The sequence below is a fragment of the Carcharhinus amblyrhynchos genome, chromosome 4 (assembly GCF_965287045.1).
Source record: "Carcharhinus amblyrhynchos chromosome 4, sCarAmb.v2.hapA, whole genome shotgun sequence".
In the NCBI taxonomy this organism is placed as follows: domain Eukaryota; kingdom Metazoa; phylum Chordata; class Chondrichthyes; order Carcharhiniformes; family Carcharhinidae; genus Carcharhinus; species Carcharhinus amblyrhynchos.
The window spans coordinates 55,310,501-55,337,879 of record NC_137327.1 but is presented as its reverse complement, the minus strand read 5'-3'; the positions used below and the strand labels follow the sequence as shown (position 1 = coordinate 55,337,879).

General features: G+C 41.0%; 1 protein-coding gene across 1 annotated transcript in view; it reads left to right on the top strand.

Annotated features, from left to right (window-relative positions):
* amfra (autocrine motility factor receptor a) overlaps positions 1-24,411 on the top strand; it is a 52,941-nt gene extending 28,530 nt beyond the window's left edge. Inside the window, exons 9-14 of the mRNA XM_080187201.1 lie at positions 2,113-2,303; positions 5,198-5,301; positions 6,527-6,661; positions 6,763-6,846; positions 19,272-19,459; positions 23,022-24,411. Of these exons, the coding sequence (XP_080043327.1) occupies positions 2,113-2,303; positions 5,198-5,301; positions 6,527-6,661; positions 6,763-6,846; positions 19,272-19,459; positions 23,022-23,175 (856 nt within the window). The 3' untranslated portion in view covers positions 23,176-24,411. The remainder of the gene's footprint in view (positions 1-2,112; positions 2,304-5,197; positions 5,302-6,526; positions 6,662-6,762; positions 6,847-19,271; positions 19,460-23,021) is intronic.
* Positions 24,412-27,379: the final 2,968 nt, after the last annotated feature.

Genomic DNA, 27,379 nt, shown 5'->3' with positions numbered 1-27,379 from the left:
TGTAATCCTGTTATTCTAGTGTGTGGAATATCTAAAAAATCAATGTAATTGAGGTACTTGATTGGCTAACAAAGTGTTTAAATTGACTATCATAGATTTCTACTGCTATTGGGCTATTATGTCGAAATGATTGCCACTTTCTTCCATATATCAAAGGCTCTCTTTTAAAGTCATCAATTGCATGTTAAGCACTGGGGCATCTGAAATTGCTATATAAGCACAAGTTATGTTCCTTTCCCTGAGACAGAGGAACACAAGTGATCATTAATTTAAAGAAAATGAATTTTGACAGAAGATTACCGAAACTTAAACTCTGCAGGCCAGAGAAAAGGTTAACATAAGAACATAAGAACATAAGAAATAGGAGCAGGAGTAGGCCATCTGGCCCTTCGAGCCTGCCCCGCCATTCAATAAGATCATGGCTGATCTGTCGTGGCTCAGTTCCACTTTCCCGCCCTCTCCCCATAACCCTTAATCCCCTCTCTTATCAAAAACCCATCAACCCGCTTCTTAAAAATATTTAGCGAGGCAGCCTCCACCACTTCAACGGGCAGAGAATTCCAGATATTCACCACCCTTTGAGTGAAGAAGCTCCTCCTCAACTCCGTTCTAAACCGCCCCCCCTTTATCTTGAGGCTGTGCCCCCTAGTCCTACTGTCTTTTTTGAGCGGGAAGAGTCTCTCCACCTCTATCCTATCCATCCCATTCATCATCTTATACGTCTCAATGAGGTCTCCCCTCATTCTTCTAAACTCTAACGAGTACAAGCCTAGTTTATTCAGCCTCTCCTCATAGCTCAACCCCCTCAACTCCGGTATCAGCCTAGTAAACCTCCTCTGCACTCCCTCCAAGGCCAAAATATCCTTGCGCAGGTGCGGCGCCCAAAACTGCACACAGTACTCCAGCTGCGGCCTCACCAATGCCCTATACAGCTGCAGCAAGACCTCCCTACTTTTATATTCAATCCCCCTCGCTATGAAGGCCAGCATCCCATTCGCCTTCCTGACCACCTGCTGCACCTGCAGGCTGGGTTTTTGCGACTCATGCACAAGGACCCCGAGGTCCCTCTGCACCGTCGCCTGCTGCAGTTTTTCGCCACGTAAGTAATAGTCCTTCCTACCATTCTTCCTACCAAAGTGGACCACCTCACACTTGCCAACATTAAATTCCATTTGCCATTTCCTGGCCCATTCGCCCAGCCTATCTAGATCCTTCTGCAGACTCTCCACACCCTCCGCACAATTTGCCTTTCCCCCAATCTTGGTGTCATCAGCAAATTTCGACACCCTACACTCGGTTCCCTCCTCCAGATCATCTATATAAATGGTAAATAGCTGAGGCCCCAGCACCGACCCCTGGGGCACCCCACTAGTCACCAACCGCCAATCTGAATAGCACCCATTGACCCCCACTCTCTGCCTCCTATTTGACAACCAATCCTCTATCCACGCTAACACCCTACCCCCAACTCCATGTCCTCTGACCTTCTGCAGTAACCTCTTGTGAGGTACCTTATCAAACGCCTTCTGAAAATCCAGAAAGACCACATCCACCGGCTCTCCTCTATCCACCGCCCTAGACACATCCTCATAGAACTCCAGTAAATTTGTCAGACACGACGTAATGCCTTTATTAATTACATACAATATGGACACAGTGAACCCCAAATGTGTTTTTGGGACAATTAAGGATTCTAGAGGGCATAAATCTCAACTTTTAGCGCAAAAAAATGCTTCTAGAGTATTAGAGTTTTCCAATAACTTTAGAACAATGGAAATCGACAATGATAAGGGGTTCAGAACACAGATGGATGTCAGATTAACAAGAAAGTAAAGGAATGAATCTTGTGAATCATATGCCTTTTTTACCTTAATCTTTTCTTCTGTTTTTTAACAGAATACCTATTTTGCTATTTATAAATGCGCAAGTACACAAGATCATTTATCATTATGCATTAATGCAGTCTACACTGATTATGTTGCATCTTTTTAAGTTTGATATTAATATCTCATGATCCAGTAAGTGACTTTGTATCTAAGATGGATTGGTTGTATATTCTTTGTAGGGTTTTTTAAGTACCAATTGACTGTTTATCTGTTGTTATATTACCAGCTCCTGTCTGCGTTCCTGGCTTGAGCAGGATACCTCTTGTCCCACCTGCAGAATGTCGCTCAACATCAATGAAGACAACCATGCTGGTGAACCACGACAGCGAGATAACCTTGATGAAAATATAGGGCCTGTACCAGTTGTGGAGGGCAGGCCACATCTTAACCATCATAACCATTTCTTCCATTTTGATGGTGAGCTGTTCGTGCTTAATAGGTTTCGGATAGACAAGGGAATTAAGGGTTATGGGGAGAAAGCGGGAAAGTGGAACTGATCCACTTCAGATCAGCCACGATCTTATTGAATGGCGGAGCAGGCTCGAAGGGCTAGATGGCCTACTCCTGCTCCTATTTCTTATGTTCTTAACGAGCATTTACAATAAACTTGTATGTATACTTGTTTAACTGTTTAGTAGTTGCAAACTTATTAGTTACCATATAGTATTTTAGAGATTGGAGTTATAGTAGTGACATTTCATTCTCAAAAATAACAATTTAAGTGCAGGAAATGAATCCTAAAGGAAATTGACTTTTTTCTGTTACGTGTTGATGGATGCGACATTGACCATATTCAAGAAAAAGGACTGGAACAGGCTTCAAAGTATTTTTGGAGCATTAGAAATTAAAGGTGTGAAGGGAAAGCTGGATGCTGTTTTAAGGTAATTGGTGGATGGGACTACCTATGTTATTGGAATTGCCAACTATCCTGAAATGTTGACAGAGCCCTGAGGAGCAGGTGACTGCCCCAATCTTCTCCTCCTTCCTGGGCAAGAACATGATCTGTAGATAGTTAAGGGATTTCGTCTTGCAAGAATATTCACAATTGCAATTGAGCACTGTAGTTCCCATTTATGTTTCTTGCATAGGACACAAGATTATATGTGGTATTGTATCTGTGTAACTTGACGTGGGAGCTGTATCTAAATTATGCAGGGAATTGTGATTGGGTCAAGTGTTTTTAGGGGGTTCACAATTGGCAGTAGTAAAAGATTGGTACCCTGTGACTCAAGGTAACCACATACCAACACCAACAGTTGAAAAGTAGCTATTACACCTGAGTTCATAAGTGCAATGGAAGTATGCCTCCTTCAGCACCTTGCATATTTTTCATACATATTGAAAAGTTAACTAGACCAGCCAGATAAATAATGACCAAATGTGCAGGTCAGAGGCTGGGAATTCTGCATTGCGTAACTATCCTCCTGACACCCCAAAGCTTCATCTATTAGGTCCAACTCAGGAGTGCAACGGAATACTCTCCACTTGCCCAAATGAGTGCAGCTCGGCAAACATTCCAGAAGTTTGATGCAATCGAGACAAAATAGCTCACATGATTGGCATCCCATCCACCATATTCACTCCCTCCACCAGTGTATAATGGCAACAGTGTGTACCATCTACAGAATTTACCACAGTGATTCATTAAGACTCCATTGACAGCACCTTCCAAATCCATGACCTCCACCACCTAGAAGAACAGTGGTGTGGGTTACAGATCACCCTTTGATTTGCAACCATATCACCATTACTTCACTCCCTGGGACAAATTCCTGCCCCAAAAGCCTTGAATGTATGTAGACCATGTGAACTGCAGTGGTTCAAGGAGGAAGGTGACTATTATTTTGACAGCAATTAGGGTCAGCAATAAATGCTAGCCTTCCCAGCGATGCTCTTGTCCCATGAACGTTTTTTTAAAAATCACCATGCATCCATAATGGAAACTTTAAGCTTAAAAATATAAGTGCTGTTACCCCTTCAGTCACTTTCAGGATCCCAGCTTGTTTCTTGTATCACAGTAACTTGTATATTACTTCCTGCCTATTTCTTGTGTGTAATACAAATATTCTACACTTTTATAAAAATAACGTTAGCATAAAACTGAGTAAGATAACTAGAAATACGAGCAGGAGTAGACCAATTGTTGCTATTCGAGAAGATCATGGCTGCTAATCTAAATATGGCCTTAACTCCACTTTCTTGCATGCTCCCTGATAACCTTCAGCTGCCTTGGGGATCAAAGATGTATCTAACTTGCGCTTGAATATATTCAATGATGTCATCTTGACAGCTCTCTACCTTGGAGAATTCAAAGACTAATGGCCCTTTGAGAGAAGATTATTCCTCCTAGTCTCTTAGATAGGAGATCCTTTATTTTTAAACTGTCCCCTAGTTTTAGATACCCACCACGAGGGAACATCCTCCCAGCATTTACCCTATCAAACCCACTCAACATCTTGTGTTTAAATAAGATTGTTTCTCATTCTTCTAATCTCTAATGAGAAAAGGTCCAATCTACACAACCGTTCAACATTAAACAGCCCCTTCTTGCCAAAAATTGGTCTAGTGATCCTTCTCTGAACTGCTTACAATGCAAGTATATCTATGCTTAAGTAAGGGGACCAAAACACTTCACAGTACACCATATGAGGTCTCACCAATGTCCTGTACAGTTATAGCAAGACTTCCCTACTTTTAAACTTCATCCACCTTGCAATAAAGGCCAGCATTCTACTTGCCTTCTGAATTACGTGCTGCACCTACATGCTAAATTTTAGTACAAGGGCACGTAGATCTCTCACTGCTGCAGCATTCTGCAGTCTCTCTATTTAAATCTGCTTTTCTATTCCTTCTGCTAAAGTGGACTGTCTCCCCATTATCCCATGTGATACTCCTTTTGCACTCTTACTTAACCTATCCATATTGCTTTGCAGACTTTATACCCTCCTCATGACTTGCTTTGCTATGTATCTTTGTACGATCAGCAAATGTGGCTATAATACAGTTTCTACCTTTGTCCGAGTCATGGTTGAGGTCTCAAAATTGATCTCTGGCAGTCCACTTGCTGCATTTTGCCAAGCTAAAAATGACTCTCTCCTGTTTGTTAGCCAATCCTCCCTCCCTCTCTGCTAATAATGGATCATCACAATACCACGAGCTCTCTTGCAGTAACTTTGTGACACCTTACTGGATGTCTTTTGGGAACCCAAATTCACTACATCTACCAGTTCTCCTTCATCCATCCTGCTTGTTACATCCTCAGAGTTCTGATTTAATTTGATACCCTGATTATTGCTGTTGATACATTCCAGGATCTCGAATTGCCAGTTGGTTGCCCAGTTTCTCAGTGGAAGTAATGCATACAACAAACATCCTTGGTATTGCACAGGTGAACAATTCTCAGCTCAATGCTATGGTAAGTCAAATTGGAGAATACACACTAATATTCATTTGGTGGTACAAAAGTGATATTTTGTTGAAGACATTTTGTCAAAGCGTAATGGTCTTTTACTTATCAGGACAATCGCAAGAATGCCATTGTCTGGAGAAACAACAACTTACACTGTATTCTCACACTCTTGTAATAAAGGGTAAAGTTGTTGTTTCCATTGATAATGGTATTCTTGCAATTTTCCTGATGAGCACAAGACAGAAAATTGTGTATTTTTTTTCAGTAATACGCAGTGTATTCTGTTAAAATGTCACTTATTTCCTCATGCAGCAGTCAGTAACATGCCCAGAGTCTCAGTGGTGTCTTAGTGATATAGAGTAGATTGCTGTATGAATAGCTTACAATGTAGAGTCAGGTTTGTTGCTGCTGCTATTTCTGTCATGATGAATTCCTGATCCTGTTTCAAGGAGGTCTTCCACGTTCATCTCCCATCTTAGCAGACAGCAATATAAAACTAGAACTGAACTAGTGACAAAAAAATAAAAAGAAAAGGCCTGGAAGCAGGTGCTCTCTCTGCCTTTTGGTGTTCCCAATCTTAGCTAAGCAGTGTGTTATGGTGTGGAGGCGTTTTTTTTTGTCTTTTCCATTTTCACATCAACTAGATTCCATAAGATTATAATTATTCCATAGAGTTGTGATTTTAATTACAATATTATAAAAGATGTTAAAGGGGAAGAATTGTGCACACAGAATTGGCCTATTATCCAAAATATTAAGCCAAGATATCAGTACACATAACGGTATCTTCCAGTCAACCTTTTGCTCAGTTTAAGCTTTGCGTTGCTGTTTAAATCAATCTGGGATACATATTTTGCATTGAACTCCTGCTGTTGGGACATCAAGGTACATATTTGTTTTCTTTAATATTTGTGTGTTGTTTTAAATTATGGATCTGACTGACTCTTTGCTGTGGTATGCTGTTGAGCAGCTTCACCTTGAGCAAACCTGTGATATGACCACTGAGATGGAGAAGAATTTATCCTAATATTGTCAAAAATGGCCTGTTTATTTCTTATCTTTAAGCCTCCTGTGATCAAGCTTTACTTGTTCAAGGAAATACTATTCAATTATTATCCTCCATTTGTATTAATTTGTTGCAGTAGATTTATTTCTCAGTGGTGAGGGATTAGGCAGAGCTACAACAACATGTTTCCTTTCTTGATTGTGATTATTGCATTTCTACCTACAGGCTCATCAAATCCAAGAGATGTTTCCCCAGGTTCCATATCATCTTGTCCTCCAGGATCTACAGCTAACTCGTTCCATAGAAATCACCACTGATAATATACTGGAAGGAAGAATTCAGGTTCCCTTTCCTCAACAAGTTGGTGTTCTTTTTGTTTTATATATATTTATTTAAAATATTAATTTGAATTTCTGTTGTTCATTGCTCATCTCACTGTTCCCTTCAATGCATTTCAAAAGCGTCAAGAAAGTAGACCAGCACTGAATGGTCCAGCTGTGGAAGAGAATGATGGTCATTCAGGCAATTCAAACAGTGAACAGCAGGTAAATCGCATTTTGTAGTACATCTTGGTTATGAGATTTGGAATATTGCTCCTCTGGAGGAGGAAACTCTTCGAGCATCTTATGACAACTGGAGGATATAATGAAAGTCTGTTTTTGACGCATGAGGCCATGGTCTCTTTAATTCTCCTCTAATGGTCAGTGTTTCTTCAAAATTTCAGAAATGCCACCTCGTACAATGTTGTTCTTCCCTCATTCTATATCCTGGATCCCACTATGTTTCATATATTCTTTTACAAGACTTGCCCTTGCTGACTGGCTTTTCACAATATTAGTAATGGAATTACCTTTTGAAACTCCTGGATTTTCATCAAATAACTTTGTCATGTGAAAGAAAAAGACTGTCAAAACTGGACATCAAATACTCCCATTCTTGTCTTGTCTCTGACATGCAATTCTCAGGCCTCTAAAAGCTAAGCTTGATGTTACCCAGAACTAGCTAAATTACCTTTTTGTTGTAATTTTCAGCCTTGGTGGCACCTGCATTGTGCAATCTTAATCTTCTATCTTAGTATTCCAATATTTTTAAAAAATCCACTTTATTTTTGCAATTGCAAGTAGTTGTGATCAGGCATCCTTAGCGTATGATTGAACCTTAAACTGTTCAATGTCTACAAAGATTCCTGTTTACTAGTTGCAAAGCTTCAGCAGCCCATTAGCCTCAAACAATCTATTGTGAAACAGTGTCTCAACTTCTTCCAATCACGTTTTTAATCTCAGACATTTCTCTCCTTTAGTTGATGTTCTGTTGGTATTCTAAAGTTAGGATAATCCAGTTATATGTTTACAAGACGTCTCCACAGTCTTGCTGCTATTTTCCTGCCCTTGCATAATTTGTGTTGTATTAAGCGCTATCCAAACAACATGAAGTTGATCAGAGTTTAACGTGTCAAAAGATATTAAAATTAGTGTCTGTATGGGGAGTTTACATCAACTAACTACAGCTTGCAGGATATTTCGCATCACCTGAAAGTGACATTACTTTGATTTTGATTTGATTTATTATTGTCACACGTATTAGTATACGGTGAAAAGTATTGCTTCTTGCACGCTATACAAACAAAGCATACCATTCATAGAGAAGAAAACAAGAGTGTAGAATGTAGTGATACAGTGATAGCTAAGATGTAGAGAAAGATAACTTAATGCAAGGTAGTTCCATTTAAATGTCTGACAGCAGCAGGGAAGAAGCTGTTCTTGAGTTGGTTGGTATGTGATCTCAGACTTTTGTATCTTTTTCCCAATGGGAGAAGGTGGAAGAGAGAATGTCTGGGGTGTGTGTGTGGTCCTTAATTATGTTAGCTCCTTTGCTGAGGCAGCAGGAAGTGTAGACAGAGTCACTGGATGGGAGGTCAGTTTGTGTGACGAATTGGGCTACATTAACGACCTTTTGTAGTTTCTTGTGGTCTTGGGCAGAGCAAGTGCCAAACCAAGCTGTGATATAACCAGAAAGAATGCTTCCTATGGTGCATCTGTAAAGGTTGGTGAGAGTCATGGCTGACATGCCAAATTTCATTACCCTTGTACAGGAAGTCGAACCATAAGCTTTTAGCTGCTGCGTACATAGCTAGACCAATCCACAACTAGTTAGAACAAATTGTTTTAGAGCACATTGGCTAAGTGCACCCAAGAACAAATCTGCAACAGATTTAAAATATGGAGCTCTCTAACAGTCCGAAGGATGTGCTGGTTAGGTGAATTGCTGTGCTAAATTCTCCCTCTGTGTACCCGAACAGGCACTGGAGTCTGGCAGCTAGGGGATTTTCAGAGTAACTTTGCAGTGTTAATGTCAGCCTACCTGTGACACTATTAAACAAACTTAAACATGTAATAGGCTGACGTAACGTAGAATCATTTTTTGAAATTGCCGCTCTGAGTCTTTATTGGCACAGGCATGGTCTGTTTAACCCAAGCTGTAAATAAGTAATTAAAAATTTAGTTCCCTTGGGTTTTATTAATTTTACCTTTTGAAACGTAACATGGCAGTTGTCAATAGAAGATATCCCCTCTTGCAAATCTTATGCTTATCAGCTGTCTAAGGCCCTCCAAAAATAAATCCTGAATTTCTAAAGTGCTTTAGCAATTCTTTTCAAAGCACCCTGCTTTAATTTGTAGTGTAAAGCTCAGCACAACCGTGAGTTCAGATGAATGTTATTTTGTATAGAATGTTAAATATTTACTTCCTATTAAATGTTGTTTTACAAATCATTAATTCAGATTTACATGATTTCACTACCAAAAAGTACAATCTTGTTCAAAAAGCCACCTTGCAGAAGTTCCACCCTGCTTCTATTTCTTATTTCTAATATACTCTTTCATTGAGTTGGAAATGCTTCCACTCATTCATATTGAACTTATCCTACTTGATGTGAGCAGAACAGACATGGGCAATTTTCCACATTCCCAGTAAATGGCAGTATTGGAGCTATACTGGAACAGCTTGCCTAGGGGCATGGCAAGTTCTAGAGAACAAGTTTTCAGTACTATTGCCAGGATGTTGTCAAGTTCCATAGCCTTTGTAGTATCCAGAACTTCAGCCGTTTATTGATTTCACATAGACTCGTTCAAATTGACTGAAAACTATGATGCAGGAGACTTTAGGAGGACGTTTAGATGGATCATCCACTCAGTATTTCTGGCTGAAGATGGTGAAGCCTTAGCCTCGTTTTTTGCACTGTGGTATTCTCCCATCATTTGAGGGCAGGGAAATTGGTGGAGCCATCTCCTCTGATTTGTTTAATTGTCCTCTGTCATTCATGACTGGATGTGGAGGACTGCAGAACTTGCACCTGATCCATGGGTTGTGGGATCGCTTGACTTTGTCTATTGCATGCAAGTAGTCCTGTGTTGTGGCTTCACTATACTGACATCTTTTTTAAGGAATACCTGGTGCTACTCCTGACATGCCATCCTGCACTGTTCTTTGAATCACAGTTGGTCCCCCAGCTTGATGGTAATGAGAGGCACAGTGGCGAAGAGGTTAGTACTGCTGCCTCACTGCGCTAGGGACCCAGGTTTGATCCCTGGCTTGGGTGACTGTGTGGAGTTTGCACATTCTCCCCGTGTTTGTGTGGGTTTCCTGTGGGTGCTCTGGTTTCCTCCCACAGTCCAAGATTTGCGGGTTAGGTGATTGGCCATGCTAAATTGCCCCTTAATGTTAGGGGGACTAGCTAGGGTAAATGTATCGGGTTACGGGGATAGGGCCTGGGCGGGACTGTGGTCGGTGTGGACCCGATGAGCCGAATGGCCTCCTTTTGCACTGTAGGATTCTATGATAGTCTGGGATCAGTGCTTAGAACTCCCAGAGTGACTCCCCCCTGACTGTATATTGCTGTCATTCCCACCAGAGGCAGGACCTATTGGTGCAACAGCACATAACCAGGGAAGACGGTAGTGGTGGGACTTTGCTTGTAAAGTATGATTCTGAGAGTATGACTGTCAGGCTGTTGCTTGACTAACGTGGGACAAGGTCTCCCAATTTTCTCTCAAGCCCCAAGGTTGTTAGTAAGGAGGACTTTGCACTGTCGAAAGGGCTGGGTGTGCCATTGTTGCCTCGCAGATACCAAATGCTCTGTCTGGTTTCATTTATTTTTGACTTTGCAGTGAGTTGATACAATTGAGTAGCTTGAACATAAAATTCGGAGCAGAATAGGCCATTTGGCCTCTCAAGCCTCCTCCGCCTTTCAATACGATCATGGCTGATATTTTTGTGGACTCAGCTCTACTTACCCACCTGCTCACCATTACCCTTAATTGCTTTACTGATCAAAAATCTGTCTATCTTTGCCTTAAAAACATTCAGCAGGGTAGCTTCATTTGTTCACTGGGCAGGGAATTCCACAGATTCATAATCCTTTGGGTGAAGAAGTTTCTCCTCAAGTCAGTCCTAAATCTGCTCTCCCTTATTTTGAGGCTATACCTCCTAGTTCTGGTGTTAGCTGCCAGTGGAAACAACCTCCCTGCTTCTATCTTATCTATTCCCTTCATAATCTTATATGTTTCTATAAGGTCTGCCCCCCCCCCCCCCCCCCCCCCCCCCCCCCTCACTTTTCTAAATTCTCATGAATGTAGTCTCCTCACAAGCCAACCCTTTCAACTCTGGAATCAACCTAGTGAAACTCCTCAGTGAATCTCCTCTGAAACCTCTCCAGTGCCAGTGTATCTTTTCTCAAGGATACCAAAACTGTGCACAGTACTCAAGGTGTGGCTTCACCAGCACCTTTATACAGCTGCAACATAACCTCGCTGTTTTTAAACTCCATCCATCTAGCAGTGAAGGACAAAATTCCATTTGCTCCCTTAATTACCTGCTACACCTGCAAACCAACTTTTTGTGATTCGTGCACAAGGACACCCAGGCCCCTCTGCACAGTAGCAGGCTGCAATTTTTTTACCATTTCAATAATAGTCTATTTTGCAGTTAGGTAACTTCTTCACCACTGTGCCACTCATTACCATCAAGCTGGGGGACCAACTGTGGTTCAGAGAATGGTGCAGGACAGCATGTCAGGAGTAGCACCAGGTATCCCTTAAAGATTTTGGCATACAGGCGTTTTTGCGGACACAGACGGGAGTCGTGGGTGGTGGTTTGCCTCCCTGGTGCTGGGATCCGGGATGTCTCTGGACGCGTCCCAGACATCCTGAAAGGGGAGGGTGAGGAGCCGGAGGTCGTGGTACATATAGGTACCGCTGACATAGGAGGAAGACGGAAGGGGTCATGAAAAGGGATTATAAGGAATTAGGTAGACAGCTGAGAAAGAGGAACATGAAGCTAGTAATCTTGGGATTGCTGCCTGCACTGTGGGAGAGAGCAGGAATGGAATGAGGTGGTGGGTGAATGCATGGCTGAGGGATTGAGGCAGGGATTCCGGTTCCTGGATCATTGTGACCTCTTTAGGGGCAGGTGTGACCTGTACAATAAAGATGGGTGGCACTTGAATCCGAGGGGGACCAATATCTTGGCGGGAAGGTTGGCTAGGGCTACTGGGGGGACTTTAAACTAGAGAGGTTGGGGGGAGGGAATTGAGATGAGATGACAGAGCGAGGAGGTTAGCTCCCAAGTAGTGAAGGACTGTAGACAGTATGAGAGGGAGGTTGGACGGGCGATGGAGAAGGGAGGCGCCCAGACCAAGGGTCTGAGGTGTGTCTATTTTAACGCCAGGAGTGTAGTGAATAAAGTGGATGAGCTTAAGGTGTGGATTGCTGTTTGGGAATGTGATGTGGTGGCCATTACAGAGACTTGGATGTCTCAGGGACGGGACTGGGTACTTCAGGTGCTGGGATTCAGATGTTTCAGGAAGGACAGGGATGGAGGCAAAAGAGGTGGCGGAGTGGCACTGTTGATCAGGGCCAGTGTCACGGCTGTAGAGAAGGATGCCGTGGAGGGACTGTCTACGGAGTCTCTGTGGGTGGAAGTTAGGAACAGCAAGGGATCAATAACTTTGCTGGGTGTTTTCTGTAGGCCGCCCAATAGTGACAGGGAAGTTGAGGTGCAGATAAGCAACAGATCCTAGAGAGGTGTAGTAATAACAGAGTTGTCGTGATGGGAGACTTCAATTTCCCAAACATCGACTGGAATATCCCTAGGGTAAGGGGTTTGGATGGGAAGGAGTTTGTTAGCTGTGTTCAGGAGGGTTTCCTGACACAGTACGTGGATAAGCCTACAAGAGGAGAGGCTGTACTTGACCTGGTGCTGGCTAATGAACCAGGACAGGTGTCGGATCTCTTGGTGGGAGAGCATCTTGGGGTGATGATCATAATTCTATCTCCTTCATGATAGCATTGGGAAGAGATAGGATCAGGCAGACTAGGAAGGTGTTTATCTGGAGTAAGGGGAAATATGAAGACATCAGGCAGAAAATTGGACGAGTAAACTGGAAGGTGTTCTTGGGGAAAAGTACTGAAGGAATGTGGTGGATTTTCAAGGCATGTTTGTCTGGAGCTCTGTGCGACAACGTTCCGATGAGACAGGGAGGTTTTGATAGGTCGTGGGAACCGTGGTGCACTAAGTTTGTGATGAACCTAGTCAGGAAGAAACGAAAGGCGTACAAAAGGTTCAGAGAGTTAGGAAATGCTAAGGATTTAGAGGAATATACGGTTTGTAGAAAGGAGCTTAAAAAGGAAATTAGGAGAGCCAGAAGGGGTCATGAGAAGGCCTTGGCGGGTAAGATTAAGGAGAATCCCAAGGTGTTCTACAAATATGTGAAGAGTAAAAGGATGAGAAGTGAAGGGATAGGACCTATAAAAGGCGAAGGGGGAAAAGTTCTGTGTGGAACCGGAAGAAATGGCAGAGGTGCTTAATGAGTACTTCGCCTTGGTATTCACGGTGGAAAGTGATCTGGGAGGTTATACTGCAGGTTTGCGGTGGACTGAAAAGATTGAGTATGTGGACGTTAAGAAAGAGGATGTATTGGAACTCCTAAATTCTATCGAGATAAGTCGCCGGGACCGGATAGGATGTACCCAGGTAACTGTGGGAGGTGAGGGAAGTGATTGCAGAGCCCCTGACAATGATCTTTGCATCGTCGATGGAGACGGGAGAGGTTTTGGAGTATTGCAGATGTGGTTCCAATTTTCAAGAAAGGGAACAGGGATAGCCCGGGAAATTACCGACCGGTGAGTCTGACCTCAGTGGTTGGTAAATTGATGGAGGGGATTCTAAGGGACAGGATTTATGAGCATTTGGAGAAGTTTAGAATTATCAGAAATAGTCAGCACGGCTTTATCAAGGGCAGGTCATGCCTTACGAGCCTAGTTGAGTTCTTTGAAAATGTGACTGAACACATTGACGAAGGAAGAGCGGTGGATGTGGTTTACATGTACTTCAGCAAGGCGTTTGACAAGGTTCCCCATGCAAGACTACTTGAAGCTAAGAGGGCATGGGATCCAAGAGGCTTTGGCCTTGTGGATCCAGAACTGGCTTGCCTGCAGAAGGCAGAGAGTGGTTGTGGATGGGTCCTTTTCTGCATGGCGGTCAGTCACCAGTGGAGTGCCCCAGGGACCTGTTCTGGGACCCTGGCTGTTTGTCATTTTCATAAATGACCTGGATGAGGAAGTAGAGGGATGGGTTAGTAAGTTTGCCGATGACACAAAGGTTGGTGGTGTTGTGGCTAGTGTGGAGGGATGTCAGAAGTTGCAGCGTGACATAGATAGGATGCAAGACTGGGTGGAGAAGTGGCAGATGGACTTCAATGCGGATAAATGTGTAGTGGTCCATTTTGGCAGGTCCAATGGGATGAAGGAGTACAATGTCAAGGGTAGGAGTTGAGGGGCAGAAGGACCTTGGGGTCCGGGTCCATAGGGCTCTTAAATTGGCCTCGCAGGTGGAGGATGTGGTCAAGAAGGCGTATGGTGTACTGGCCTTCATTAATCAAGGGATTTAGTTTAGGAGTCAGGAGGAAATGCTGCAACTTTGAGACCCTTGTCAGACCCCATTGGAGTACTGTGCGCAGTTCTGGTCGCCTCACTACAGGAAGGATGTGGAAGCTATTGAGAGGGTGCAGAGGAGATTTACAAGGATGTTGCCTGGATTGGGAGGCATGCCTTAGGTTGAGGGAGCTAGGTTTCTTCTCCCTGGAAAGACAAAGGTTGAGAGGTGACCTGATAGAGGTTTATAAAATGTTGAGAGGTATAGATAGGGTGGATTCTCGGAGGCTATTTCCCAGGGCTGAAATGGTCGCTACAAGAGGACACAGGTTTAAGGTGCTGGGAACCAGGTACAGAGGAGATGTCAGGGGTAAGTTTTTCACTCGGAGGGTGGTGAGTGAGTGGAATTGGCTGCTGTTGGTGGTGGTAGAGGCAAACTTGCTGGGGTCTTTTAAAAGACTTCTGGATGAGTACATGGGATTTAATGGGATTGAGGGTTATAGATAGTTCTATGGCCTGGTAGGTATGGATATGATCGGCGCAACTTGTGGGCCGAAGGCCCTGTTTGTGCTGTAGTGTTCTGTGTTCTATAGTGAAGCCACAACACAGGATTACTTGCTTGCAGTAGACACATTCAAGCGATCCCACAACCCATGGATCAGGTGCAAGCTCTGTAGTCCTCCACATCCAGTCGTGAATGATAGTTATCTAGAGAGTGAACATTGCTGGATCTGGTTATGAGAAATGAACCATAACTGATCAGTGAACTTATTGTCGAAGAACACCTGGCAGTAGCAATCACACACTTTATTGGGTTTAAGTTAAAGATCCAAAATTACATGACAAAGACCAAAATAATAAATTGAGGAGGTGGGGGGAGCTGATTTTCAGGGATGAGAATAGAACTAGAAAGAATTTACTGACACACAGGAGTAATAGAACATAGAACATTACAGTGCAGTACAGGCCCTCGATGTTGCGCCGACCTATGAAACCAATCTAAAACCCATCTAACCTACACTATTCTAATATCATCCATATGTTTATCCAATGACCATTTAAATGCCCTTAATGTTGGCGAGTCAACTGCTGTTGCAGGCAGGGCATTCCACGCTCTTACTACTGAGTAAAAAACCTACCTGTGACATCGGTCCTATATCTATCACCCCTCAATTTAAAGCTATGTCCCCTCTTGCTAGCCATCTCCATCCAAGGCTGTCACTGTCCACCCTATCTAATCCTCTGATCACCTTATATGCCTGTAAGTCACCTCTTAACCACCTTCTCTCTAATGAAAACAGCATCATGTCTCTCAGCCTTTCCTCAAGACAGTCCCACCATACCAGGCAACATCCTGGTAAATCTCCTCTGCACCCTTTCTAATGCTTCCACATTCTTCATATAATGCGGTGACCAGAACTGTTCCAAAGTGAATCACTTCACACTTTTCCGCATTAAGCTCCACTTGCCACCTCTCAGCCCAGCTCTGCAGCTTATCTATGTCCCTCTGTAACCTGCAACATCCTTCCAAACTGTTCACAACTCCACCGACTTTACTGTCATCTGCAAATTTACTAACCCACTCTTCTACATCTCTCATCCAGGTCATTTATAAAAATGACAAACAGCAGTGGCCCCAAAACAGATCCTTGCGGTACACCACTAGTAACTGAACTCCAGGATGAATATTTCCCATCAATCACCACCCTCTGCCTTCTTACAGCTAGCCAATTTCTGATCCAAACCGCTAAATCACCCTCAATCCCATGCCTCCATATCTTCTGCAATAGCTTACCATGGGGAACCTTATCAAATGCTTTACTGAAATAATACTGGAATAAACAGTTTGAAATATTTGAAGTATTGATCAATGCATTTTAAAAAGTGCAAACCATGTTAAAAAAATTAAGGCTAAATTAATTAAGGAGAGTAACATGGTGAACTCGACATTAGAAAAAATACAATTAAGATGGGAAGGGCATAATTGATAAACTAGTCAAACTAAGTCAAAATAAAATCCCACTCTGAATGGATTGTATCTGCACATTTAAAGGAATTAAGAAATAGCAGATGTATATATGAATTATTTGAAATAACACTACTTAATAGATGTAACCTGTTTGGATTTCCAAAACATTTGTGGAGATATAGTTAATCCAGTGGAGTGTTGTAACAAAATGCAGGGGGACTTTAATAAGCATGCAGAATGGATGTGTAATTGCTATTCGCAATAAATGAGCATGACTTACTACATTTTGGTCGGAAGATGACATCATGCACCCCTTGAAAAATAAATGTCTAAATTGGGTAATTAAAAGCAAAGTACTGGAAGTCTGAAATTAAAACCAGAAAATGCTGTATAAACTCAGCAGGTCTGACAATATCTGTGGAGAGAGGTAGAGTTAACATCTCAAGTCTGACTCTTCAGAGTCTAAGTGGGTTGAATAAAGTTTAAAGTTTATTTATTATTGCCACAAGTAGGCTTGTGGCAATAATAAATAATGATGTTTACTGTGAAAATCCCGAGTCACCACATTCCAGTATCTGTTCGGGTACACTGAGGGAGAATTTAGCATGCTAATGCACCTAACCAACACATCTTTCAGACTGTGGGAGGAAACCAGAGCACCCAGAGGAAACCCACGTATACATGGAGAATGTGCAGACTCCACACAGACAGTGACCGAAGTTAGGAATCGAACCTGGGTCCATGGCACTGAGGCAGCAGTGCTAACCAGTGTGGCAAACAGGAATCTGGGGAACACACAATAGTAAAGTAGCAACACATTTCAATAAGGCCATTTTAAAAACAAAAGCTTCATGGTTAATTTCTGGAACAAAAGAAGTAGAGAATTGCTAAACCTGTATAGAACCTTGGTTAGACCACACTTGAAGTACAAACGGTTTTAGTCATAAAAAGCACAGAGACACTGCAGAAGAGATTAACTAGAATCATACCAGAACTGAGAGGTTATACTATCAGCAAAGATTTAAACAGGCTTGGGCTGCCAACCTTTTCTAGAAAAGAAGACTTTGATAAATTGATGGAGCACTTTGGGATAATTGATAAGTTGAAATCAAGATAATTTCCTTTATTCAGAGTGCAGCTAGAATCTGGAAATTGTGACCACAAGGAATAATTGAACCATGTAGCATAAAGCAGGTGTGACCAACTGGTGGCCTATGGGCCAGATTGCGTCCCCCAAATGTTATCCCTGGAGCCACTGTTCAAAATGCTGATAAGTGAAGTTGAAAATTCTGGAAGGGGAGGCTCCTCCAATCACAGGCTATTCTTCTCTGTTGCTGTCAGGCTTACAAATAAAAGGTGAGAAACACTGATGGAGCCTATGCTGGGGAGAGTTCTAGCAACTAGCTCAGAGCACGGTGGGGATGGAAGGTAGGGGGAGGTGATTAGTTGAGCATTTTAGGATTAGCAGAATTGGATGCTAGAAACTATTTGAGGGACCCTAGAGGAGAGTGCTAGCTAATGGTTGGGGGCCTGACTGGGTGAGTGAAGAGACTTGGTACCCAGTGGTGGGTGGGTAGATGGGAGTGTCTGACTCCCTTCCAGTATCAGGATCCTCATTTGTCCTCCCCACCACACCAACACAAACCCTCACTCAGAGTGAGAGTATGTGAATGTTCACCCGGAACTTGGGAATGTCACCTTCTTGCACTTTAATGGATCCTCTTTTATTAATCAGTCTTTTTTAATTATCAGTTTATTTATTTCACATTTCTTTAAATTTTGCTCAGCATGTTTGTTTTGTTCATATCTTCATTATTTAAAAAAAACTTGTTCTACATTGTGCCGAACTTTGTGAAATTTGCTCATAAGCTCCTAGAGTGAGGGGAAAAATGGAAATGCGCTTTCCCTACACATAAGCCTGGCAAAATGTATTTGAGGAAGTTAGATAAACATATGAGGGCAAAAGGATTAGAAAGGCATATTAATGAGATTAACTGAAGGGTGGAAGGAGGCTTGTAATTAACATAAATACTAGAATTAATCTGGTGTGCAATTTGGCCTTATTTTGTGCTGTAAATATTTTGTGACCTGACCACGTCATGTTCACATGTGATTGTGTTACATTTTTAAACTGAAGAGTAGAGACTAATCAATAATTTTACAATACCTTTATTGATTATACCCATATCAAACATCTTACTTTCCACTTTCTTTGGAATACTTCATATAAGGACCTGAGCCTTATCAGCTACCTGAGGTATTGAGCCAGTTTTCTCACTAATGAGCTCTTTTTGTTGAGCTAATGTGATCTCATTTAGCTATCAACAAAGACCACTTTTGTATATAATTGCTAATTGACCAAGTGAAATTTTTAATTATCAATGTGCCTTTGCTGTGTTACTGTTCAGCACAGGCTAATATCTTCCATTCTACAGAAACCTTATTATAAAAAATGACATTTAAACAAGCGTTTTACTGTTACAGGACTAACTTTTCTGGTCTTGCATGTATGTAATTGATTGCAGATCACTAAAATTTAGACATAATGTTCTGGTGTGTTTTAATTACATTCTCATTAAGTTTGCAGTTACTTCAGATTGAAACCAGTAGGGTCAGTGTTAATTCAAAAGTTAAATCATCACTACTTTAAAATTGTATCATATTTCCTTGCTTAACAGGCTAACAATATGAAGGTAGATAATTAACACTTGGGTCAGTCTGCTGAACTCATTCTTTGTTTATTTCAATTGAATTTTCTTAATCGGGCCTCCATTAGAGAGGAAGATCCCCTGTTCTGCATCTAGCATCATAATTGATCAAATTTGGGAAGTTGCCATGTAGTGTAAGGCACTGATTGTCTCTCACCTATCCAACTCATTGACAATGCATTCAAACAAAACAACAGTGTAAACTGCAGTTACTCTAACACTTGTGTATTAATGTTTTCTGCAAATTTAACCATTGCAACAACTTGATCGTCTCTCCTTTGCACTTTTCATGGTTATAGTTTTACTATAAATCAGTTTGAATGCCAGTGTATATGATTGTAACAGCATCTTCTTTACATCTTCAGATTGAGCGTTCAGCCCTTGAACTTAGTCAAAGTGTGGAAGAGACATTTGAAGCTGGTGGTGAATTTCCACAAACTGATGTTCCGACTGAAGATTTTGAAGCACGTGGAAGTCGCTTCTCAAAGTCGGCAGATGAGAGACAGCGAATGTTAATTCAACGCAAAGAAGAACTACTTCTGCAAGCTCGGAGGTAAGGGGCTACTACGCAGTGGGAGAAATTTGTGTTTAGGACCCGATTGATAAGTAGGATATTCACTCACTACGGGAATGTCTAGGGCTTGTACAACATGTAAAGGGTTGTGCAATTTTGGGGGAAAAGAACCTAATTTGAAAATGTTAATATTAATTTGGGTTCTAACCTCATGTTTAATTGATATGATTACATCAATGCCTTACGAAAAGATAAGATGGTCATTGGAGACCTTGAATATTTTCAGCTGTTTTGAGCACCAGCTTGGATTTGTAAAGAGTAGGTCATGTCTGACAAACCTGATTTAATATCTTGAACAAGAGACTAAAGCAGTGGAGAGGAGAATGTCGAAGGATGTTACTTCTATGGACCTGCAGAAAGTGTTTGCTATGGTCTGTCATAATAGACTGTTAGCTAAGCTTAAAGCTCATGATGTTGAAAGTAAATTATTGACCTGGTTATGAAATTGATTGAATTTTCTGGATAAAACTGTCCTCCAGGGATCTGTTCAACTAGTCATCCTATTTGTTGATGACTTAGATGATAGTGGGATAAGTTTTTTTTTCTATTCTACCAAACAGCTGAAAGCACTGGATACTGCAAAGGCTGTAGGCTTAAACAATATTCCATCAATAGTACTGGAGACTTGTGCTCCAGATCTAACCATGCCCCTAGCCAAGCTGTTCCAGTACAGTGTACAATGTGAAAAATTGACCAGGTATGTCCTATATACCAGAAACATCCAACCTGGCCAATTACTGCCCTATGAGTCTATTCTTGATCATCAATGAAATGATGGAACGGGTTGTCAAAAGCACTATCACGTGACACTTGCTCTCAGATGTTCAGGGCCACTCAGCTCTTGACCTCATTACAGCTTTAGTTCAGATCTGGACAAAGGAGACGAACTCCAGAGGTGAGGTGAGAGTGACTGCCCTTGATCAAGTATGGCGTCAAAGAGTCCTAATAGGAGCAAAACCGTCCACTAGTTGGAGTCATATCTGACACAAAGGAAGATAGTTGTGGTTGGAGGTCAACCATCTAAGTTCCAGGACATCACTGCAGGAGTTCCTCAGTGTAGTGTCATAGGTCCAACCATCTTCAGCTGATTTGTCAATGATCTCCTTCCAATATAAGGTCAGAAGTGGGGATGTTTGCAGATGATAGTATAATGTTCAGCATTTGTGACTCCTCAGATACTGAGACAGTCCCATGTTCAAATGCAGCAAGGTCTAGATAATATCCAGTCTTGGGCTGACAAGTGGCAAAAAACATTTGTGCCACACAAGTGCTAGGCAATGACTGTCTCTAACAAGAGAGGATCTAACCGGCACCCCATGACATTCAATGGCATTACCACTGCTGAATCCACCATTACCAACATCCTGGAGGTTACCATTGGCTACAAACTGACCTGGATTAGCTTATAAATAATGTGGCTACGAGAGCAGGTCAGAAGCTAAGAATCTTGCGGCGGGTAACTCACCTCCTGACACCTCAGTGTGGCACACCATCTACAAGGCATAAGTCGAGAGTGTGACAGGACAAAGCAGCCTGCTTGATTGGTATCCCTTCCACAAATGTTCAGTCCCTCCATCATCGACAAACTGGCTGTGGTGTGTACTATCTACAAGATGCGCATTGCTGGTAGCAGGATTAGACATCCATTCTGCTTATCTGATACTGGATGCCAGATAAGGAGTCTGATAATTTAGCTAGAGTGGACAAATTTCAAGAGATGGTGGTGAGATGCATGTGAATAAGGTGGGACTGAAGGTCAGTGTATAGGTGAGAAATAATGGGTGGTAAAGTATAAATCCTTGGGGGCTACTGGAGTGTTGGGGCAGGAAGAGAAGCCATTGCAAGTGATTTTGGTGATTCCAGTTGAGTAGGTAAGAATAAAACCAACTGAGAGCAGTCTCACCAAACTGGACAACAGTGGAGAGATGCGATAGAAGAAGATAGTATGGTTGACCATGCCAACGGCTGCAGACAGATCAAGAAGAATAAGAATGGAAATGTACCTCAAGAAGGAGATATTGGCCTTGGAGGCAATGCAGCGTAGATTTATCAAACTGATACTGAGCTCCAAGGACTAAACTACAAGGAGAGATTTCATAAAATGACATGGCAGATTTTTGTCAAAATTTTCAAGGTAAAGCCTTGCTACAAGCTATAAAAGAACAATTGGCTGTAAAAGTAACAAACTAAACAGCCCTAAATTGTACCAATGCTCTGTTGAACAGTAACCATGCAAAAAGGACATCTAATCCTGCTATTTGTCACATCATAAATTAACAAGTGTTTTTTTTAAATGAAGCTCAATCTTTATGTTCAGCAATTGCATAACATGTGCACCATGGACTTGAGTCAGTTTGACTGTATTCCAGTTTAATGCAACAAGCAACTTTCTGACCTGTTTTCTATGTGTCGTCTTTTTGCATTCAAAAATTGGACAAAGTTGTTCACAAGCAGAAATAAAGCTATTACTTCACCAGTTAAAGATGAAATCACAAAGCGGGCTGAAGTTCTGGGCTGTTGAGCAAAACTTAATTCATACCTAGGCAGTCTCTGTAACATTAATGAATGGTATGCTAATGAATTAACAAAAAGAATTGATAAACATCTTGTATTTATATAGTGCCTTTAATATAGTAAATTGTCTCAAAACTTCACGAGCATTATCAAATAGTTTTACACTGAGTCAGGAAATATTAGGGCTAATGACCAAAAATCTTGGTTAAAGGGGTAGGTTTTAAGGAATGTCTTAGAGTCTAGTATAGATTCATATGAAATAATTGCATAAAATTAACAGTAAAGGTATCAAATAATTAATCTCTTAATGTTACATAACAACTTTCATGATCTTGGGACTTGCCAAACTGTGTTACAACTCATAAGTAATCATGAAGTGTAGTCACTGTTGTAGGAAAAATAGCAAGTAATTTGTACATGTTACTGATTCTAGATTTCATAACCTGTTGTCAATGAAAATTATTAGCTTTGAGAAGAATGATTTGCATAGGATAACTCTAAAATAAGCCTCATCATGCCATTGTTAACATAGGTTAGTAATATATTGTACTTACAGGTGAGAGTGGAGAAAGTGGGGAGAATGTACCTCAATAGCATTGATTTGTTTACAGATTTGAAATAAAAGGTATAAATGCACATAAGTATTACAACAGTTCCTTGATGCCAAAGTAAATAGATGGACCTGGTTAGGACGAGAAGCTCACTATCATGTGATTTCCTGTGACCTTTAGCATGGACAATATTATAATTTTTATTAAAGAATTAGTTCTCACATGCTATTGAAGGTGAATTGGAAATAAAATGGTGTTCTTATTTCATTGGCTCAATGGAGTGCTGTCATACTCCCTGGCAGTGCCTAGTGATCCAGCTCTATACTGCCTTGATCATATATATGAGCACGTCAAATTTAGAAATCAGACCAGCTGCGTATCTGGAAAGGGGTACTAGTGTACAAGTATCCACAGTAGGAGGGAGATTATAGAAATGTTTGCTTATTATAACAGTCTGTAAATTTATTCTCTCACAGACGGTACGTAAATAAGAACCAGAACGAAGCAGACAATTTATCTAATGGGGGCGTATCCTCTGGGCCACCTCTCAACGCAGACTCTATTACTTTGCGGCGTCGAACCTTGGCAGCTGCAGCTGAAAGACGTCTCCAGCAACGACAGGACTCCTAGTTCTGATGAAGCAACACCAGGAACCTAGAATTTTGATACTTTCTGAACCACGTGTCTAACTCTTTTCTTGCAGCTGCGAGAGCAGCATCCCAGAACCACTCTGCAAAGTCATGCTGTTGAGCTGGGGAGTTGAACTTTCACATGTACTGTGGCTGCACCAATGGAGCTGAATCTCAACAGTATTTTGGGTGGGAAATGGCATGGATGGTTATTTTTTATACAGCCTTTGTGAAAACAATAAACAGCTTTTTACCTGCAAAAAAAATAGTAGCTGCAAGTGTCTGGAGGCTGCTTTTAAACTTTTCAACTGCAAAGTATATGCAGTCTGCTGGTTTGTCCATGATGGATTGTGAAAGGCACTACAGCATAGTGCCCAATCAGCAAAATTGTGCTGATAGTGATGTTGTGCGCCATGGTGTTCTGCAGTTAGATTAGTTTCTTCTTGGTTTTCCCAATGTACAAGAAGCATGGAACAATTTTATACCTACAGTATACCCTTGGTCCGTTTTCCTTCTGTGGAAATTATATGCAATAATGTTTCTTCCCTACACAAAACTTCCATGCCTTTTTGGAACAAGGTGGTTTTGAGCTGTTTCTGATTTTAGTTTGAATTTTCTGTTTTAAATGACTCCATATTATCCGAACTGCAGTTCTGATATTACTAAATTTGATGCATCCCAGCAGTTCATGTCAGTACATGTCAGAAGCTGGTTGTCTCTGGCAGTTTCAAGTCACTTGTCATAGTCGTGGATTGATTAGCTTTTGCTATCTACTGAGTTATTACTCAGTTGGCTGGTTAAAAATGAAGTGTGATGGATTGGGGCACTGTGAAAGGTTACAAAATATTTAATTTTCAGCATTCCCACTAAGAAATTAAGCCTAGCGTTTTTGAATGGGTTTGAACAACTTCAACCTGTCTTTCACAGAACTTGCTACCTTTAAAAAGCATGCTGCTCCCTCTACAGCCACATGCAATCTCATAACGTGTCATGTAAATTAAACTATCTAATATATAAGAGGCAGATGAAAAACAAAAGCCAGCGTCCTGTCCATTAGGACTCTTTCTTTGGAAAGTTGTTGTGTTTTGCCAGAAATGCCTTTATAGTTCTGAATCTTTGGGGATGGTTGGATGTGGTTTATCCAGCTGTATGGTGTTATATGTAGGAACCATGGTACTGATCATGTAACAACTTGGTGACTTGAGAGTTAATTTTAAATAAAGTATTGCACATTTGCTATGGCACTCAGCTTGATCTCTCTAATCAAATATGAAAATTAGAATTTGCTCTCTTATTCCCCCTTTCTTAGCCAGTATATTTTGACTATGCTCTTTGATTTTCACTCGAATGCATTATCTTAAATAATGTGTACTTACCATTAAACCCTACTGAATATTTCAGTACGTAGACATTCAGATGAAATGACTGCTGACTATATACTAAAATACTTGAGTGTACTTGTGGTCCCTGCTTCATTTGACTAATGCGTTTGGGTGCTTACCACAAAATAATCACTGCTACAGTTATAAGTAAGTTGTGGCATAGCATCTTTACAAAAATATTGCTTTTTGAAACCAATAAATAAAATTTCAAATTGTCTTCAATTAACTATGGCCAACTTTTAGAAAATAAGTTCAACCAAAATTATATGGAATTTGAGATTAATTTAATCAATTTTATTTTCATGAATACTCATGACTCTGACCTGTTTCCAGACACTGCACATGACTCAATCAGCAGGGATGGCAACTGCTTGATGCTGATTCCGCCTTTACAGTAGCTTTGTAGATCTTGCGGGGGGAGGGGGTGGGGTGGGGAGAGATCTTTCAAATATCAGTGCAATGTGAATATGTTTTTACTTATATTTTTGACTTTTTTATGGAAATCTAACTTGATGTAAATTGTAGTAGGAACACTTGTGCACTTGTTAAAGAGCAGTCTCTTAGAACCTTTCATATTGTGCTAAATTCTCCTGGGGATGGGTGAAAGTATAAGATTTTGCAAAAGGTCTTGCCATGATGCTTTTACTTTGAGAGTTTCAACTATATAGTTCATTTTACATTTTTAAGCACTATTACCATATTTTTTGTTTTTATGAAATTATTTAAATAAAATGCATTTTCTGGTTTGTTCAAAATGAATATTGTTAACTTTTTTCAAGCTGCTTCTCCATAAGGAGTTTATTTGTATCAAATGTTTAATTGATCAGGTGTTTGTACCTCACTCCACTCTTAGTACTCTCTGCAAACATATTTATCTTATATAGCTCAACACGTGCTGCAATAGGGTTTTCACAGGGTCGTTAATATTCCAGCGCTGGAAAACATAGTTTGCACAAAAGCTTGGCAATGATTGATTCTGCTGTTACTTTGTGCGAAAAATAAGGATATTGATGCTGTGGAATACTTAAACTATTTTGGACACTTGAGGGAATGTTTTATGGAAAATGCTGGGCCATACAGGTCTGTTTTTGTTAATGTCTGTGATCTCAGGGTGGCAGTAGAGGTGCAAAACTCGACAAAAGCCTAGAACACAAAAGGGGAAAGCTGCCATTGTGCTTGGTATTTCTAATTATGTAGAAGACTTCGCTGAAATTGCATGGATATATTTTGTGGACAAACTTGCACTTGGTTAAAGTGTATCCTGCTGTGAAATAACTTTCTGGTGCTTAATTAGACTGGCTCAAACACAATCACTTAGACAAAATATTGAGGGGCACTGTAGAACAAGACCTTTTGAGAAGGGAGGGATGAATGGGGATTTAGGACAAAATTTGCAAGCAACAATAGCAATTCTGATTAAAGTTCTGTCCCTTAGTGTGCTTATTGGTACTAATCTCAACACATTAGCACACAATTGAAACACTAATTCATTGTCCACACCAACTTTCCCATAGCCTGATGAAGATTGAGTATGTCAAGTTAGGGAACTAACAATGTTAATGTCACTGTTTACAATTTTTCTCTTGGATCTTTATAGTTTTTTCCAGTTTTCTTTGTCTTCACTGGTATACTCACTGTTGTATCTTCCATCTTAAAAAAAACACTGAGGTAGCTTTATCCTGTTAATCCTTCTGGCCTGTTTCCTTTCCTGAGCCTCAGTCTTAAAGATTGTGTTCAAGTTGTGGAATCTTGACAATGTTCACCACAGTATAATGGGGTATAGCTCCTTCTGTCCAACAATGTGCTTTAGAATAACATCTCAGAATTGTTTTGGTGTAGAAGGCAGTCATTCAGACCATTGTGTCTCCAAACACACTCTGATTTTGCCATTCTACTAGCTTTTTCCATAATGTTGCACGTTGTTTCTATTCAAACAATCATCTAATGCCATCTTGAATGTCTTGATTGAAGCTGCCTCCACCTCTCTTCCAGGCAGTGCAATCCAGACCTGAACCATTCGCTGTGTGAAAGTTTTTTTCTCAAATCACATTTGCTTTTCCAAATCACCTGAGTCTCTGCCACCTCCATTATCAATTTTTACAGATGAGAACAGTTTCTCCCTATCTGCGCTCCAACCCCCTCATGATTTTGAACACTGAGAATAGTTCCAACTTTTCTGATCTATCTTCATAACTGAACTAGAGGGCACAGCCTCAAAATATGGGGGGGTGGGGAGGCAGTTTAGAATGGAGTTGAAGAGGAACTTCTTCACTCAAAGGGTGGTGAATCTCTGGAATTCTCTGCCCATTGAAGTGGTGGAGGCTACCTCGTTGAATATATTTAAGTCACGGATAGATAGATTTCTGATAGACAAGGGAATTAAGGGTTATGGGGAGAAAGCAAGAAAGTGGAACTGATCCGCTTCAGATCTGCCATGATCTTATTGAAAGGTGGGGCAGGCTTGAAGGGCTAGATGGCCTACTCCTCCTATTTCTTATGTTCTTATGATTCCGGGATGAAAAACATAAGAACATTTTTGGTAATTTTTTTCTGCACACCTTCCTAAAGTGTAGTGCCCAGAACTGTACACAAAAACCAGCTAAGGTCTAACTAATGTCTTATACAATTTGAGTTCCTCCATTGAACGTGTGGTATGTTCCTATTTCCATTCCTGCTATAGTCTTTTTAGGGGGGAGTGCAGTGCAGATTTTAAGAATTCCATGGGTTAAGGCTAAACTACAAGGAGCGATAACACAAACTGGGATTGTATTTCTTGGAACTTATGTTAATAGCTAATTTTATTAAAGTTTTCAACAAGTTAAG